At 46.9% G+C, this 18,928-nt stretch overlaps 1 protein-coding gene across 1 annotated transcript in view; it reads right to left on the minus strand.

Moving 5' to 3' along the window:
* The window catches only part of LOC132834709 (myosin-9-like), a 112,446-nt gene that overhangs the window by 69,183 nt on the left and 24,335 nt on the right, over positions 1-18,928 (minus strand). The window contains exons 3-11 of the mRNA XM_060853671.1: positions 18,011-18,332; positions 16,328-16,425; positions 13,902-14,031; positions 11,797-11,916; positions 10,884-11,009; positions 9,679-9,783; positions 6,751-6,939; positions 6,000-6,238; positions 647-854 (exon numbers count right to left, since the gene is read on the minus strand). Coding sequence (XP_060709654.1) covers positions 647-854; positions 6,000-6,238; positions 6,751-6,939; positions 9,679-9,783; positions 10,884-11,009; positions 11,797-11,916; positions 13,902-14,031; positions 16,328-16,425; positions 18,011-18,332 — 1,537 coding nt within the window. The remainder of the gene's footprint in view (positions 1-646; positions 855-5,999; positions 6,239-6,750; positions 6,940-9,678; positions 9,784-10,883; positions 11,010-11,796; positions 11,917-13,901; positions 14,032-16,327; positions 16,426-18,010; positions 18,333-18,928) is intronic.

Genomic DNA, 18,928 nt, shown 5'->3' on the forward strand with positions numbered 1-18,928 from the left:
GATCTGATAACCCTTGATTCAACTCCCAATGCTTTTTTTAAAACTCATTTGTGGGCTGGGTGTCACTGGCTGGGCCCAGCAGTTATTGCCTGTCCCTAGTTGCCCTTGAGAAGGTGGGGGTTTCTTGAACCGCTGCAGTCCACCTGCTGCAAGTTGACCCATAATGCCCTGAGGGAGGAGTTTCAGGATTATGACCCAGTGACACTGAAGAAACCGCAAAATATTTCCAAGTCAGGATGGTGAGTGGCTCGGGGGGGAACTTGAAGGGGGTGGTGATCCCATGTGTCTGCTGCCCTTCTTCTTCCGGGTGGAAGTGGCCGTGGGTTTGGAAGGTGTTGTCTGAGGATCTGTGGTGAATTTCTGCAGTGTGTCTTGCAGATGGTACGCGCCGCTGCGTGTATTTGGAGCTGTCCCCATCCAGGCAAGTGAGGAGTATTCCATCACACTCCGGTCCTTTGCCTTGTAGATGGTGGACAGGCTTTTGGGGGGGGCGGGGGGGGGGGGGGGGGCGGTCAGGAGGTGAGTTACCCACCGCGAGATTCATAATCTCATGGCCTTCACATGGGATAGAACAGTTAGGAGCACAACGGGTTTTCGTTATTGTTCCCTCTCACCCAGGCCAACCTTGAAAATAAGAGCTCCAGACCTTCTCATTCTTTTGCGAATGCTTCCCAATGACCAATCGGAGCTCTTTCTCCTTGGCGTTCAGAGCTGTCGAGGCTTCTTGCCATTTGGCCTTCCAGTATTGAGCGATCTGATGCTGCTCCAGAGTCACAGCAGTCAGCTCCTCAGCCTTCTGCTGTAACTCGACCTCCAGGCGGCCCCTGTCTTCCTTCAGTTCAGCTTCCGAGGCCCTGGGGAACACAAGGACTGGGGGTAAATCTGAGAGAATTAGCACTGAGTACAGAGAACATGTGTGAGAGAGAGAGAGAGAGTGACAGCGAGAGAGTGGGAGAGAGATAGAGAGAGTGCATGACCATGAGAGAGCCCGAGAATGCTTGAGAGATTCCGAGAGAGCCCGAGAGAGCACAACAACAAGAGCGCCCAGAAGTGCATGAGAGAACGCGAGAACACGTGAGAGAGCCCAAGAGCAAGAGAGAGCGCAAGAGAGCCCAAGAGAGCATGAGAACACGTGAGAGAGCGCGAGAGGGCACGAGAGCAAGACAGCGCGAGAGAGAGAGGTCGAGGGATAGAGCGAGAGCAAAAGAGTGAGACCAATAGGGCGTGAGAGAGAGAGAGAAAGAGAGAGAGAGAGAGAGGTGGGTGAACAATTATTAACAGACCGTATGACAGAAAAGAGACATGGATGACCACGGGGCATCTCAAAGTGCTGAGCGGTTGATGAAGCACTTTACTATTACAACACAAGAGATAGGGCTGCAAGCTCCCACAAACAACTATGTGGTAATGACCAGATTCGGCTGTTTCCTGGTGAGGTTGTTTGGAAGATAAACACTGAACAGAACCGCCCCCCCCCCTTGCTCCTCTTGTTCAGAAAGGGATCCTATATGCCCACCAAAGCAAGCAGATGAACAAGTTACTCACGAGTTCCTTTTAAGTCGGTTCCCTCAGAATAGCCCTGGTCAATTAGTTATTTTTAACCTTCAAACCTCCAAGCTGACAGACGCTGTTTATAAAACACTATTTCCTTGTAAGATTGTGACTGATCGCTGTCTCGACTCCATTTCACCACCTTACCACTCAATACAACAACAAGAACGGTTTCATCTCAGCCTCTGAATTTTCCATTTCTTCAACATTGAAGCCTTGAGGAGCGTGAGTTCCAAATTTCCCACCACTTTGTACGAAAATGTACCACGTATTTCCACTCCTAAAGAGCCCAGCTCCGAGGGATGGGTTAAATGCTGAAGTGCCACCTTCTCCACCAGAGAAGATACTTTCTCAGTATCTCCCTCATTGAATCCTTTCAACATTTTGCATGGCTTGAGCAGGTCAACTTTGCAACTTATTTAAGTCAAGGGGAAACAAATCATGTTTATGCAGCCTCTCTTTTGTAATTCAATATTGTGAATCCCGGCATATTTCCCGTGAATGTAGGCTACGCCTTGTCTGAGGCCAATCTGTCCATCTTTAGGTACAGTGTGTTTAAGACCATGAAACATCAGAGCAGAATTAGGCCAGTCAGCTCATCTAATCTGTTCTGCCATTCAATCATGGTTGACATGTTTCTCAAACCCATTCTCCTGCTGTCCTCCCACAAACCATGATCCCCTGACTATTCAGGAACCTATCAATTTCTGTCTTGATGACACTCAGTGACTTGGCCTCCACAGACCTCTGTGGCAATGAGCTCCACAGATTCACCTCCCTCCTGCTGAAGAGGTTCCTCCTCAGCTCAGTCTAAAGGGTCATCCCTTCGCTCTGAAGCTGTGCCCTCATGTTGTAGTCTCTCTGGCTGGTGGAACCATCTTCTCCAAATCCACTCTATTCAGGCCTCTCAGTATTCTGTGAGTTCCAATCAGGTCCCCTGCCTCATCCTTCAAAACACCATCAAGCACAGATGCAGAACTCTCAACTGATACTCCTAATGACAAGCCCTTCATCCCCAGAATCATCCTCCTCTGGACCCCCTCTGAGGCCAGCACACCCTTCCTTAGAAACCAGGCCCAAGACTGCTCAAAATATTCCAGTGTCAATGTTGGCACTGTCATAAGGACATAATATGCCAAAACATTCCAGATGCCAATATTCTCAATGTCAGACACTGTCATAAGCACGTAATATCTTACCAATTGCCTCTCACACACAGATACTAATGAATCTGCCAAAAGGCCAAGGTAAACTGAAACTCAAAATGTCACTCGAGTCACTTGCGTGATAAATGGGAACCCAGGATGCTGGAAAAAGTCCAATGACGCTCGAACACAATATTCAACTGTCAACAGATGTGGTGCTGGAGAAGCACAGTAGGTCAGACAGCGTCTGAGGAGCAAGAAGGTCAACTTTTCAGGATGAAACCCTTCATCAGGATTAATGAAAGGTTTCAACCTGAAACGTTGACTTTCCTGTTGCTCTCTGACCCTGCTGTGCTTTTCCAGCTCCACATCTATTGACTCTGATTTCCAGCATCTGCAGCCCCCCACACTGTCCCCAAGTCACAATATTCAACTGTGTTCCGTACAGAATTCCACATTTTCCAACTGTGTTCCAAGTTTTCCCTTCAACAATCCTACAAACAAGTTCATTCCATTGGTTGATCACTCAATCTGTAAAGCCCTGGCACCGACATTAAGGAGCAAGGAGGTCAATGCTATATTGGCCTTCACAGCAAATGGATTCGAGTAGCAGAGCAGGGATGTCTCACTGGATCTAGAATACAGTGTACAGTTTCAATCTCCTTATCAGAGGAAGGATAGTCTGACTATGGAGGGAGCAAAACAAAAGACTGATTCCTGGGAATAACAGGACTGACGTATGAGGACTTAGAATTATATTCATTGACATTTAGAAGAATGAGGGGGGAATCTCATAGAAACCTATAAAATCCTAACAGGACTGGGCAACATTAACACAGGAAGGTTTTTCTCAATAACTGAGGAGCACCAAACCAGGGATCACAGTTAGAGGGTATAGGGTAGACCATTTAGGATTGAGATGATGAGAAATCCCTTCACCCAGAGAGTGGGGAATTCTCTGCCACAGAAAGTGGTTGAGGCCAAAACAATGAATGTTTTCCAGAAAGAGTTAAGATATAGTCCTCATGGCTAAAGGGGTCAAAGGGTATGGAGAGTAAGCAGGAACAGGGGACTGAGTTGGATGATCAACCGTGATCACATTGAATGTCGAACAGGCTTGAAGGGCTGAATGGCCTATTCTTTTCCCCTATTTTCAATGTTTCTATATTTCTAACCCCATGGAGTCGCATGGTGGCTCAGGGGTTAGCACTGCTGCCTCACTGCAACAGGGACCCTGGTTCGATTCTACCCTCGGGTGACTGTCTGTGTGGAGTTTTCACATTCTCCCCGTGTCTGCGTGGGTTTCCTCTGGGTGCTCTGGTTTCCTCCCACAGTCCTAAGATGTGCAGGTCAGGTGGATTGGCCATGTTAAATTGCCCATAGCATTCAAGGGTGTAAAGGTTAGGTGCATTAGTCAGGGTAATTGGAGAGTAATGAGGTAGGAAAATGGGTCTGGGTGGGTTACTCCTTGGAGGGTCGGTGTGGACTTGTTGGGCCTGTTCCCACACTGTAGGGATTCTATGATAAATGTGCCTCTCAAGTTTAAGATTGGAACACAGTCTCAGACTAAGGGGCAAAACATTTAACACTGAGGCATAGAGTCATACAGCAAGGAAACAAACTCTTTGGTCCAACCAGTCCTTGCCAACCATGTTCCAATAACTAAACCCAGTCCCACCTCCCTGTGTTTAGCCTATATCCCTCCAAACCTTTCCTATTCACGAATTTATCCAAATGTCTTTTAAACATTGTAACTGTATCTGCATCCACCACTTTCTCTGTCAGTTCGTTCCATATACAAACCACTCTCTGTGGAAACATGTTGCCTCTCGTGTCTTTTAAAATCTTTCTCCTTTCACCTTAAAAATATGCCCCAGTTTTGAACTCCCCACCTTAAGGCAAAGACCTTTTCTATTCACCATACCTACGCCCCTCATGATTTTATGAGTCGAGAATGTGGTGCTGGAAAAGCCCAGCAGGTCAGGCAGCATCCGAGGAGCGGGGGAATCGACGTTTTGGGCATAAGCTGTTCGTCAGGAATGAGAACATTCCTGAAGGGCTTATGCCCGAAACGTCGATTCTCCTGCTCCTCGAATGCTGCCTGACCTGCTGGGCTTTTCCAGCACCACATTCTCGACTCTGATCTTCATCATCTACAGTCCTCACTTTTTCCTCATGATCTTATAAACCTCTAGAAGGTCACGCCTCAACCTCCTCAGACTATCCAGCTTCTTGTTATAACTCAAACCCTTCAGTTCCAGCAACATCCTGATGAATCTTTTTTCAACCCTCTCCACTTTAATAATATACTTTCTATAACAGGGTGACCAGAACTGTACACAGTACTCCAGAAGAGGCCTTACTAATATCATTTTACAAGACATTGGTGAGGGCACTTTTGGAGTACTGCGTTCAATTCCGGTCTCTCTGCTACAGGTAGGATGTTGTTAAACACGCAATGGTGCAGAAAAAAATCCAGGACTGCAGGATCTGAGTTTGAAGGAGAAGTTGGATAATCTGGGACTTTTCTCACTGGAGATTCGGAGCCTGAGGGGTGACATTAAGGTTCCTCAGATTCCTTTCAAATTTTTCCCCTTACACCTATGCCATCTAACGTCAAACTCACCTACCCGGGGGAAAAATCCTTGGCTATTCACCTGACCTACACTCATGATTATACAAACGCCTCACCCCTCAGCCTCCTACGCTCCAGGGGAACATAGTCACCACAATGCGGTGACTCAGTGGTTAGCACTGCTGCCTCACAGCATCAGGGACCCAGGGTCAATCCCTGCCTCAGGCAACTGTCTGTGTGGAGTTTGCACATTCTCCCTGTGTCTATGTGGGTTTCCCCCGGGTGCTCCGGTTTCCTCCCACTGTCCAAAGATGTGCAGGTCAGGTGAATTGGCTACGCTAAATTGCCCTAGTGTTCAGGGATGTGTAGGTTAGGTGCATTATTCAGGGGTAAATGTAGTGTAAAGAGTTGGGGAATGGGTCTGGGTGGGTCACTCTTTGGACGGTCAGTGTGGACTTGTTGGGCCTAAGGACCTGTTTCTGCACTGTAGGGATTTGATTCTTTGATTCAAATGGTGATTTTAAAAGCCCATTGGGTTCACCAATGTCCTTTAGGGGAAGGGGATCTGACTCCACGTGACTCCAGACCCACCGCAATGAAACGGCTGGCACCACCAATCAGATTGAGAACGAGTAAAGATCGGCGGTAAACACTGGCCCCACCCGCGCCCCAGGACACGAAGAGGAAAAGAATTCCACCAAAAGGCTGAGCAACCTTCCCGCGTTTACCGGAGCTCCTCGCAGTTTCGCCGCAAGGTCCGGAGCTCGTCCACCTGGGTCTGGTCATCCGCCTGGACGGCGGTCAGCAACATCTCCCTTTCGCTGACCAGGTGGCCGCGCTCCGTCTGCAGGGCCTCGATCTGGTTGCTGAAGATGGTCTTCTCGGCCTGGAGGTGGTGGAGCTGGTCCTGGCACAGCTCCAGCCTCTGCTGAGACTGGCCCAGCTCAGAGGTCAGCCTGTCGTTCACCTGAGGATGAAAGAGCACAGGGAGGTGGGGGGGAGAAGGTGAGACAGCACCTAGGGTCCCTCAGCCGTTGAAAGAGAAAACTGGAAACTCCAGCTACACCTCGAGGAAAGGAACCTGGTCTGGCCTACAGGTGACTCCAGACCCACAGCAATGGAGCTGACTCTTCACTCTGACCAATACGGGTTGAGCAATGAATACTGGCCCCGACAGCAACACCCTCATCCCCATGAGTGAGTAAATAAAACTCCCACTTCATCTGCCTAATCCCTCAGTCCTGGTGTAAATCTTGCAGAAGTTTTCTGCACCTTATTCATGTCCTTTTCAACAGATAATGACCAGAGCCAGGAAGCCAAGTATGGCCCAAGCTTTGGTTTCACAACTTCTCTGCTGTTCAGCTCTATCTGACTAAAACAATTTGGTCGATTTGTGCTTAAATGTCGCTAATCCATTCCTTTTTTTTTAAACGTCACTTTTGTTACATTAACAAAGACACCAAGGTAAAGCTGTTGTACCTGTTTGATGGTGGCCAGTTTTTCTTGCAGCAAGACCTTCTCCTGATCTTGTCTGTTGGCCTGAGATTTGGTGCTCACCAACTCTGTATGCAGGTCAGCAACTTGCTCGTCGAAGCCCTCCTTCCCTCTCAGAGCACGCTCTAGCTCCAGAGTCAAGTGCCGGACCTGTTTGTGTAACTCCAGCTTCTCCTGTAAAACTCAGCCATGTTAGAATCCGACTCTCGCATCGCCCTGGCCTCACACCCTCCACTTCAAAAACAGAAGATCGCCAGATTTTCAGGTGATCATTCATCCCCCAATCCCACCCTTCCTAATTTTTGGTTTCCTGAGGATATGGAAGGTGTGGGAGGCTTCATGACTGCACCAGCTCTGTGAAAGAGCTGTCAAATTAATCATCGGCATTTGGACCCTTTTCAAATATTTATCCCGGCCCCTTTTCAAAGTCACGACTCAACCTGCTTCTACCACAGGCAATGCCTTTCAGCTCAGATCGCACCAACACTTCTCCTCATTCTCCTGTGCTTCCTCTACCAATGACCCGACACCTGTGTCCTCTCGTTACTGCCAATGGGAACAGTCTCGCATTATATCTGCAATATTTTCAGTGGGTCAGTGAGTTCAGTTAGCTGAATGTGACGTGGAGTGAAGCCAATAGCACGGGTTCAATTCCGGCAGTGTTCCTTTCTCAACCCTCTCCCCTCGCTTGAGATGTGACGACCCTCAGGTTAAAATAACCCCCAGTCATCTCTCTCTCTAGGGAGAGAGTGGCCCTCCGGTCCTCTGTCAACTTTACACTCATAGACCCTTGAACCATCACAGATTTTAGTCTTTTTTCAATGATCACTATAAGCACCACAGTATGCAAGACTACAAGCTAATTGCTGGACAGTGGAACGGTAGTGGATAGCTGCTGGATGCCTGGCATGGACATAATGGACTGAAGGGTATCTTTACAAAGCCGTATGATTTTATGGCTCTAAGTAATCCACAACAGATTACATTCACAATGGCTGTTATAGTCTCACTTGGGTATCGACTTTGTGACAAACTCACGCTACAGCTGCTAAACCCTACTTATCTTTTGACCTGTTCTGGAATGGGGGCATTGCTGGCAAAGTTGGCATTTGCTGCCCATCCCCTATTGCCTTTGAACTGAATGGCTCAGTTAACCATTTCAGAGGCCGATTGCAAGTCAACCACACGGCCCTGGCTCTGGGGTCACTTTCCCGCAGTTCCCAGACTCTTGAACAGACCTCTCAGATGTTAGCTCTGATCTCTGACTCTCTGCACAGTCCCTGTGGCTGTAACACCATACTCTGCACTCTGTTCTGCCACCCTGATACACTTTGCTTGGTATGATTTGCCTGCATGGCACACAAAACAATATTTTTCACTGTATCTCGGTGCATGTTACAACAATAAATCAATCAACATGTAGGCCGTTCTCCTAGCAATGCCAGCAGTCTTGCCAGTGAACATGGGAAAGATACTTTATATTCTTAAGCGTTTGTCAGATGTTGGAATACAATGATTGCATAAATTTAAAACAGAACAGTAATGAATGCCCAAAAACGTCAGATTCAGAATCAAATTAATATCACATTGAAAGGTATCTAACAGGAGGTTTCATAGATGTTAAAATCTTGAAGGTATTAAAATCATAGATTCCCTACAGTGTGGCAGCAGGCCATTCAGCCCACCAAGTCTACACCAACCCTCTGAAGAGCATTCCACCCTGACCGAACCCGCCACCCTATCCCTGTAACTCTGCATTTCCCATGGGTCACCTGCGTAGTCTGCACATCAGTCTCCCGAGGGCAGAATCGAACCCGGGTCCCTGGAGCTGCGAGGCAGCAATGCTAACCACTGAGCCACCGTACCACCCGTCAATCAGAGCAAATGAGGAGAAACTCTTTCCACTAGCAGGAGAGGGAGTCAAACCAGAGGGGACAAACTCAAACATAATTGTGAGAAGATCTGAAGGGAAGACACAGACAAAATTATTTGCACGCAGTCTAACAAAGCAAAGAACTGCAGATGCTGGAAATCGGAGATGCAAACAGAAATTGCTGGAGCAACTCAGCAGGTCTGGCAGCATCTGTGGAGAGAGAGAGAAACAGAATTTCGAGTCTATAATGACTCTACTTCAGAACCTTCTTCTGCTTGAAGAGTTACACTAAACTCAAAACATTAACTCTGATTTCTCTCCACAGATGCCATTAGGGCCTGCTGAGTAACTCCAACAATGTCTGTTTTGGAATGGCTCTTCCTCCTCTGTATCATTCCACAATTGGAGAGATTTGGGTTGATACATAACGAAAGAATAAGAAACAACACCATCCTGCTAATTACCACTTTAAAACCAAGGAAGGGCACATTATATAAACACATGTGACAGATTCTCCACTTGGCAAATCACTTCATATTGGCAGATACAAGCTCTGTTGAGTGAATGGATCTGTCTTGACGAGGGACCTCATATTAATCAGAGCTCCCATCGGTTTGCAAACACTTCAAATGGCTGATGCCAATAGGGTTCAGGGTTTTCATTGAGGAACATTGGAACAGCAGGCGGCCATTCAGCCCCTCGCATCTCTATGGCACTCAATGAAGTCATGGCTGACCAGGACGCTAACCACACCCCCCTATCCCCATCTAACTCCTTTGACTCAACACCTACAGATGCCTGGGTTAGAACAATTCTATTGCTCTCATGATTATGGCTATATTTAATGGTATAAAACTATCCAAGACTGATCTTTGTATCACGTCTACAAAACATGAAAAACCATCAAACATTTGGGATGGGGGGGGGGAGAAAGAGTTACTGAACTGTAAAGAGGGTGGAGATTGTTGCAATTGGTCAGTTGGTCAGAGATTGACACCTTAGCTCAGATTTCACTAAACTCTGTGGTTTAAAGTCAGTACCTGCAGGAATCGATCTTTGTCTGCTGTTGCAGCTGCTAGTTGCGTTCTCAGGTTGGCCACGGTCTCTTCCAGTCTTACAGATTTCGAAGACAGCACGTCCCTCTCCTGCAAAGATGGACAAGGTGTTTTTAAAATAGGAGCCTGCCTTCCAGGACACTCCATCAAATACTTTCAAAATTGGAAAGCCCCATCTCTGGCCACTCCTCAGCCTTCTCTTTGCAGGATGTCGAGGGGTCAGTGTTCGACTAGGGTGTACAAAGTTAAAAATCACAGAACACCAGGTTATAGTCCAACAGGTTTAGTTGGAAGTATAAGCTTTCGGAGGGCTGCTCCATCACCAGGTGGCTAGAGGGACAGGACCATAGGACAGAATTATCCCTCAGTCCGGGCAACTGTTCCCATCTTCTAAATTCCTGCTTCTGCTCTCATCCGTTCTCACAATGCAGAGCACAGCGGCTGTTGTGTGAAGAGAAATTTAAAAATAACACAACACCAGGTGTAGTCCAACAGGTTTATTTGGAAGCACTGCTTCTTCATCAGGTAGCTAGTGGGGCAGGATCGTACAACACGGAATTTATAAATACGGAAATTAATAAATCCCAGAAGTTCTTTCAAGGTTATATTCCTGAGATAACTTAAGGTTTTACGAAAAGTAGGTAACATCTCAGCTCAGAAAAATGTATTATTAATCAAAATCTGCAACTCCATTCTCAGTGATTAAAGACTTAACAGCAATTTAGGTTTGTTCAATACATCACATCAGTTGCTTGACACTTTGATCTTTTACTATAAATTCTATGTTGCACGATCCTGCCCCCACTAGCTCCCTGATGAAGGAGCGGCGCTCCGAAAGCTCGTACTTCCAAATTAACCTGTTGGACTATAACCTGGCGTTGTGTGATTTTTAAACATTCTCTTTACACAACAGCCGCTGTGCTCTGCATTGTGGGAAAGGATGAGAGTTGGAGCAGGAATTTAGAAGATGACAGCTGAGGGGAGAGGGACAAAGGCAGGAAATCCTTGATCCCAGGTGGAAAACGTGTGTATGAGCCTTCTGCAGTGGGAGAGGACTCACGTCTTGGTGACAATATCGGCCCCCCCCCCCCCCCACAGGCGGATGGTTTAACAACCAAGAGGAGACGGCTTTCCTTACCTGGGTCAACTCTGGCCACTCTGTAAGTAACATTTTGTGAGAGTGTAATTACCAAACTGGCTTCATTGTACTTGAGGCGCAGCTGATTCACCTCATCATGCAGGTCTGTCTGCGCTCGCAAGGAGTCAGTCAGTCGCTGGTTAGCCTGATTAGTCGTCATGAGTGCCGAATGTTGAGCCTGATTGAAGGAAACTCGGGATATTACTGGGATAACTATGTTGCTTAAAAGCATTTTTACAGCTAACAGTGTTAACACCCATCCGGCATTGAGGGAAGGAAATCTGCCACCCTTACCTGGTCTGGCCTATGCGACTCCAGACCCACAGCAATGAGGTTCACAGGGAACTTCCCTCTGAGACAGCTGTGGGGCCACTCAGTTGGGGCAAAGCCATTAACAGGTCTCAAAGGAGTAAAACCAGACGGACCACCCAGGCCTGGACATAGACATTGGGAATGACAACTGCAGAGGCAGCCCTGTTGCCAAACCTGCAAAGCCCTCCTTCCCAGCATCGAGAGGGTCAGTGCCAAAATAGGGAGAGCTGTCTCACAGACCGGCTTGACGCGATCATACTCAGAATCAGACAGTGTCCCAGACTCCGCCAACACTATCTGGACAATACTGAGGTTATTAAACACAAGTTGTAAAAGTAGCAGAGCGGAGGGGACGATTTTTTATTTGTAAATACACAGTGAGTTGTTAGGATCCAGAACTCACCGATTGCTAAGTCACTGGGAGCAGATTTTGTAGTAACTTTCAATAGAGAATCAGCCATACATTTGAGAAGTAGGAAGGATAAATATTTGCAAGGGTATGAGGAAATTGGAAAGAAGCCAAAATAATTGAATGGCTCTTTCAAAGGGCCGGCACGGGTGCGATGGGCTGAACTGGCTCCTTCTGTGTGCCATACCATGCCCCGAAACTCAAAAGGACCCCGAGAGCAGGCGCCGGGTAAAGGTAGACCAACCTCCCGAAAGCTTCTCAAGTCCTCCCTGGCTTTATCGCACTCTTCCTCCAGGCTCCTCACTCTGTCTTGGTATATCTGGAGAGTCTCCCGCACAGACTGCAGCTCCCGTAACAAACCGTCCTTCCCCCAGCAAGCCACCGGGTGAAGTCACCAAATCAGAAGCGAGAAAGGGGACCGGGGTAGGGTGGGGTGGGGGTTGGAGGGGGGGGTGGGATAGGAGTTGAAAGGGGCACAAAACAAAAAGGATAGTGAGCTTTATCAGATATTCAGATGCAGGAGATCAACGTGGAAGTGACAGAGGTGTGCTTCATGAGCTACATCACGTTTCCCAGCCTTGGCTGTAAACAGGAGCTCAACAGGTCAGCCTCTTTGTAAAGGAACAAGCTCAAACATGCCTGGCTCTGAACGAATAGGCCGGCGTGCAAAGGGAGTACACAAAGCCCCCGCCGATTGTAAGGCAAGGCAGGATTGTCTGAGTGACAGTGAATGACAGGAATGCAACCTTGGAGTCACTGCAGGAAAACAGGATGTGGTTCCATTTGGTTATCAAGCAGAGTCGAGCACCTTCGTTAACAATGAGCACATTTTCCCCAGACTAGATTGATGCACGGTAAACCCTGCATTAATTTCAGACATTCGGGGTATTGTTACGGGCTTTGGCACTCAAACTAAGGAACAAAACCAAAACACTCTGATCTTTTAGAGTGTGTGTACGGAGTGGATAGAATCATACAGCTGCACAGCACGGAAACAGACCCTTCAGTCCAACATGCCCTTGCCGGTCAGATATCCTAAATTAATCTAGTCCCATTTGCCAGCATTTGGCCCATATCCCTCTAAACCCTTCCTATTCATATATCCATCCAGGTGCCTTTTAAATGTTGTAATTGTACCAGCCTCCACCACATCCTCTGGCAGCTCATTCCATACACACACACCCTCTGTGTGAAAATGTTGCCCCTTAGGTCTCTTTTAAATCTTTTCCCTCTCACCTTAAACCAATGCCCTCTAGTTCTGGACACCCCCACCCCAGGGAAAAGACCTTGGAGATTCAGAACAAAAACCGAAAGAACTGCGTATGCAGTAAATCCAAAACAAAGAATGGAAATTTCCAGAAAAGCTCAGCAGGTCTGACTGCATCTGTGGAGAGAAATCAGAGTTCGCACTTCAGCTCCAGTGCAGATATTCTGAGGTAGGATGACTCAACCCGAAATATTAACTCCGATTAGCAAACAACAATACTACAAGAAATAGGAGCAGCAGCAGGCCATTCGGCCCCTCGAAGCTGTTCTGCCATTCAGTAGCATCGTGGTTGATCTGAATGATTTGGAGATGCCGGTGTTGGACTGGGGTGTACAAAGTTAAAAAGCACACAACACCAGGTTACAGTCCAACAGGTTCATTTGGAAGCACTAGCTTTCGGAGTGCTGCTCCTCCTCAACCACCTGAGGAAGGAGTGGCACTCCGAAAGCTAGTGCTTCCAAATAAACCTGTAGGACTATGATCTGGTGTTGTGTGATTTTTAAGGTTGATCTGAAGGTAACCTTCCTGCATGTCCCCTTGATTCCCTCGTAGATCAAAGATCATTCTAACTCAACCTTGAATCTATTCATTGACACAGCCTGCAGTGCTTGAGGAAGAGCGTTATACAGAATAATGACCTTCTGGGAGGAGAAATTCCTCCTCATCTCTGTCTTTAACGGGAGATCTCATTCTTTCAAACCATGCCCCTCTGATAGAGAACATTCTCTCTCAGCATCCACACTGTCAAATCCCCTTAAATGGTTCAATAAGTCTGTCTCTCCTTGGTCTAACCTCCATTGGTATGCAGACCCAACCATATTTCTTAAGAAGAACTCCTTCATCCCAGGAATTAGCCCAGTGAACCTAGTCCAGTCTGCCTCCAATACAAGAACATACCTCTCTAAGTAAAGGATCCAAAACTGTACGCAGTATGGGCTGTTCATATATAGCAAGGTCTCTACCGGTCTCTGCAACCTCACCCCCCCCTCCACTTTATGCACAACATCAAACAAGGGACCTGAGTTCACCAATATTTGGAAATAAGGAAGGTTACAGGGATATTACACCCCACCAGTGCTCACCTGTTTCAGAGCTCCCTCCTCCAGTTTGGTCGAGAACAGTGGGACAGGGGGAGATGAAGAGCCGTGGCTGCTGCTGAGAAGATCCAGGGACGATTTTGTTTTTGCCACTTCTGCCTCCAGATGCAAAACCCTGCGCAGAGCAACAACCGGTTCATCTCACAGAGCAACAGTACCATTCACGACTAGACGCTGAATGTAGCCCTCCTTTCTTGTCCCTGACTTAGCAGGTAGCTGTCTCATTTCCAAGTCAGTCACTATTGGGCTCACGTTGCTCTGCAGGGGCATCTAATCTAGGCCGACTCTCTGCATGCAATACTGAGGGAGGGCTGAACTTTCCAAGGTGCTGCCTTTCTCATGAGATGTTAAACTAAGACTTTAACTGGTTTGTCCGTTAGGTGTAAAGACTCTATGCGGATACTTTGAAGAGAAAGCAGAGGACTTATCTCCATTGTCCTAGCCAGGAATTTACCCTCTGACAGAGAAGAATGTACAATCTACTTCTTATCACATTGTTATTGGTGGGACCCAGCTGTGAGCAAATGGACAGCTGTTGCATAAATTACAATATCATGAAGTACAGAACTCTGACATCTGTTTTAGGGCACTTCAGTTTGTCCAGAGATCAGGAAAGTCTTTACTTAAATGACTATTCTTTCTTATAGGATATGGATAGCCTGAGAAATGGCCTGGTCGGGCTTAATATGGACAAGCGCAAAGTGATGTAAGGTCAAATACAGGCGGGAAGTCAATAGTAAATGGCAGAGGCTTTGGTAGCATCAACATACAGAGGGATCTAGGCAAACAGGTCCACAAATTCCTGAAAGCGACAACACAGTGGAAGTGATGAAAACTGGTACAATTGCAACATTTAAGAGGCATTTGGATGGGTATATGAATAGGAAGGGTTTGGAGGGATATGGGCCAGGTGCTGGCAGGTGGGACTAGACTGGGTTGGGATATCTGGTCAGTGTGGACAATTTAAACGAAGGGTCTGTTTCCATGCTGTACATCTCTATGACTCTTTGACAAGTGGTTAAGGTGGTCATGAAGGCATATGATTTGGAGACACCGGTGTACAAAGTTACAAATCACACAACACCAGGTTATAGTTCAACAGGTTTATTTGGAAGCACTAGCTTTCGGAGCACTGCTCCTTCCTCAGGTGATTGTCCTGAATCACTTGATGAAGGGGCAGCGCTCCGAAAGCTAGTGCTTCCAGATAATCCTGTTGGACTATAACCTGGTGTTGTTTGATTTTTAACCATGAAGGCATCTATATGGCATTGGTTGAACCACAGATTATAAAAATTGGCATGTCATGTTGCAGCTGTATAAAACTTTAATTAGTTGGGATGTTGTGTTCGGTTCTGGTCACTGCACTACCAAAAGGGTGTGGAGTCTTCAGAGATCACACAGAAATGGTTTACTAGATGTTGGCTGGTTGGGGGGTGGGTATTAGCAATGAGGAGAGATTGGACTAACTCGGTTTGTTTTCACTTGAACGTCAAAGGAAAAGCTGATAGAAATGTACAAAATTATGAGAGGCATGGACAGAATGGTGATCTTTTCCCAGGGTCGAAATTTCAGTTATTAGGGGCCATAGGGCTAAGATAAAAGGAAGTGAGTCCAAAGGAGATGTGAGAGGCAAGTTTTTCCTTTGACACAGATGGTGGTGAGTGTCTGGAACGCGCTGCCAGAAGGGGTGTAGGTACAGATACAACAGCAATGTTTCTGAGGCACCTTGTCAGAAATATGAATAGGCAGGGAAGAGAGGGATTTGGACCATGTAGAGGCAAAACGTTTTTAGTTTAGAATGGTGTCATGTGTTGCCCTGGTCTTGATGGGCCGAAGGATCTGTTCCTGAGCTGTACTGATTTTTTATTCTTTAGTCCATGATGACACTAGGGATCCATTGATAAGAACAGAGAAGATTTAATGGGGGAGATTTAAATCATGAGGTATCTTCACAGACCAAACAAGATGGAACAATTTTCACTTGGGGGTGGATTTCAGTAACTGGAAGGCACGGATTTAAATGCAACAGAGAAGATTTGAGGAGAACTTTCCTTTTAAATAAATACCACAAATTGTTAGGATCTGGACTGAGCAGTTTGAAAAGGGAGCAGAGTCAATAATAACTGGCAAAAAGGGCTTGGAAGAATGTTTGGAAAGGAAGACAGCTGCAGGGATTATTGGGGGGAGCAGAGGGAGTGGGACAAATTGGAAGACACGTTATAGAGCCAGTCCCGGCAGGATGGACCAAATGCTACATCCTAAACCATTGGAAGAGTCAAAGAGTCAAACACTGGGCGGGGCGACCTGTTTCAGAGGGGGTCCAACAATAAGCAACATGGAGACAATGAGCCAAGTGTTAACCCAGTACAAACCTACACCAAAAAGCCACATGGAACAACAAGCCAACTTACTTATCCTGCAGCACTCCACCTCTCTTTTGATCTTCAAGTTGTGACATTTCCAGCATACTCTTCTCCCTTTCCAGTTGAGAAATTGAACTTTCCAATTGCTAAATAAAGTTAGCAAAAAGAGAAATAAAAAAAACCTCTGGGTAATGGACCCGCTCTTCATTTCCTTCTGAGATTCACAAGGAGATGGCTTTGAATTAAGAAAATTAATTTGGCGACAATGTGCAGTGCTGGCAAGGCCAGCATTTACTGCCTGTCCCAGTTGCACTCAGGAGCTGATGGTGAGCTGTCTTCTAAAATTATTGTAGGCCTTGGGGATCCTCTACGTTGATGAGGAGAAGTACCTTCATCCATGCTGTGGGGAGCCTGTGGAATTCTCTCCCACAGAAAGCGGTTGATGCCATAAACATTGTGTGTTTTCAAGGAGGAGATTGAGACAAGGGGGATTTGGGGGACGGTGGGGTTTAGGGTATTGAGCTCAGCCACAATCATAATGAATGGCAGAACAGGCTCATGCTGCTGAATGGTCTACAGTTCCTATGTTTCTATGATCCAGCAACAATAAACAAACAATATGGGTGGCACAGTGGTTAGCACTGCTGCCTCACAGTGCCAGAGACCCGGGTTCAAATCCTGCCTCGGGCAACTGTCTGTGCGGAGTTTGCACATTCTCCCCATGTCTGTGTGGGTTTCCTCCGGGTGCTCCAGTTTCCTCCCACAGTCTAAAGATGTGCAGGTCAGGTGAATTGGCCCATGTTAAATTGTCTGTAGTGTTAGGTGAATGGGGTAAATGTTGGGGAATGGGTCTGGATGGGTTGATCTTCAGAGGGTCGGTGTGGACTTGTTGGGTCGAAGGGCCTGTTTCCACACTGTAAGTAATCGAATTTAAAAAAAATATTTCCAGTAAGGATAGAGTGTGATTTCGGGGGGCAGGGGCACGAACTTGCTGGTGGTGCTTTGTTTCAGAGTTATAGAGTCATTCAGCACAGAAACAGACACTTTGGTCCAACCAATCCATCCCAAACTAAGCCAGTCCCACCTGCCTGCTCCTGGCCCATATCCCTCCAAAACTTTCCTACTCGTGTACTTCTCCAAATGTCTTTTAAACATTGTAACTATATCTGCATCCACCACTTCCTCAGGAAGTTCATTTCACACACAAACCACCCTGAGCAAAAGGTTTGTCCCTCATGTCTTTTTTAATTCTCTCTCCTCTCACTTTAAAATGGTTTACCCTAGTCTCAAAATCCCCCATCTTAGGGAAAAGACAACTACCATTAACTCTGTGTTCTTCTACATGGTGGAAGTGATGGGTTTAAGACTTAGAGTTAGCTCATCCTCACAGCTTAACTTAAATTTGAAAAAGTGTAAACAAGGACTGTAGGGGGCACATTTTTAAGGTGAGAAGAGAGATTTTAAAAAGACATGAGGGGCAAATCTTTTTTTTACACGCAGAGAGTGGTTCATGCGTCGAATAAACTTCCAGAGGAAATGGTGGGTGTGGGTTCAGTTACAAGATTTAAAAGACATTTGGATAAGTCCACGGATAAGAAATGTTTGGAGGGATATGGGCCAGGAGAAGGTGGGCGGGACTAGTTTAGTTTGGGATTATGGTCGGCATGGACTGGCTGGGTTTATTTCTGTGTCGTATGACTCAGAGTGAACAACAGGAGGCACCTCACTTACTTTCTGTTTGGCAGAGAGCAGCTCGATCTTGGCTTTGCTTTCCAACAGTTGACAATCCCGTTTCCTCAGCTGCTCGGATTGCCCCTCCAAAAGCTGGTGTGCTTCCTTCAGGTGGTCCACCAGCTGTGCCCGCTTCTTCCCGCTGTGCAACAGGCGGGCCGCGAGGTTCACGTCAGACTGGCCCCATGCCAGCCCTGAGGGGGATGAACAGAGTGGTACCTCTGCTTGGCAGGCATCTGGAAGGTGAGATAAAGAGTGCGTCCTCCGGGCTATCAGTTGATCGTAGGCCCCAAGGACCTCTTCACCATTGGTGAGAGGAGAGCTAGCGGAGAAATGAGAAATGCGCTGTATTGAATTGAATGATTTATTGTCACATACAGTGAGAAAACAGTAAAATGCAGTGAAAACCTGTTCCAGGATCATCACAATCCAATGCTATTTCGAATAAATTAAGAATAAGCGGGGGGTGTGAAATAGAAAGGTAGAGGTTAAAGTGGGTTTGTCAGTCCTGAGGCAGCTCATCATCAACATCGCCTGCATTGTCATTCCTCCTGCATCACCTCGGCGCTGTCTAAACTGGACCCAACCAACCATGAGGCTGTTGGCACCACCTTTCACCACCAGTCTTACCTCACCAATATCACCTCCGCCAACGTGGCAGCCGCCAATTCCAATGCCAGGTCCCGTGCTTGTCCCACAAAATAAGTAAGGGCTCACTCGAGGCACGCCGCGCAAAAAACAAGAAAAGGAAAGGGAAAGTAGCCAGAGTGGGCGAGTTCTGGCTCAATGCCCAACTCTGCTGCCATCGTGCAGTGCCACCAGGTAATGACAGGGAATTGTCTCACTGTAACAGCAGCAAATGATGGCTTCCTGCTGGAAACCATGCACTGATATGGTACATTGTACTGTGATCAGACA

This window comes from Hemiscyllium ocellatum, chromosome 42 (assembly GCF_020745735.1).
Source record: "Hemiscyllium ocellatum isolate sHemOce1 chromosome 42, sHemOce1.pat.X.cur, whole genome shotgun sequence".
NCBI classification, from domain to species: Eukaryota; Metazoa; Chordata; class Chondrichthyes; order Orectolobiformes; family Hemiscylliidae; genus Hemiscyllium; species Hemiscyllium ocellatum.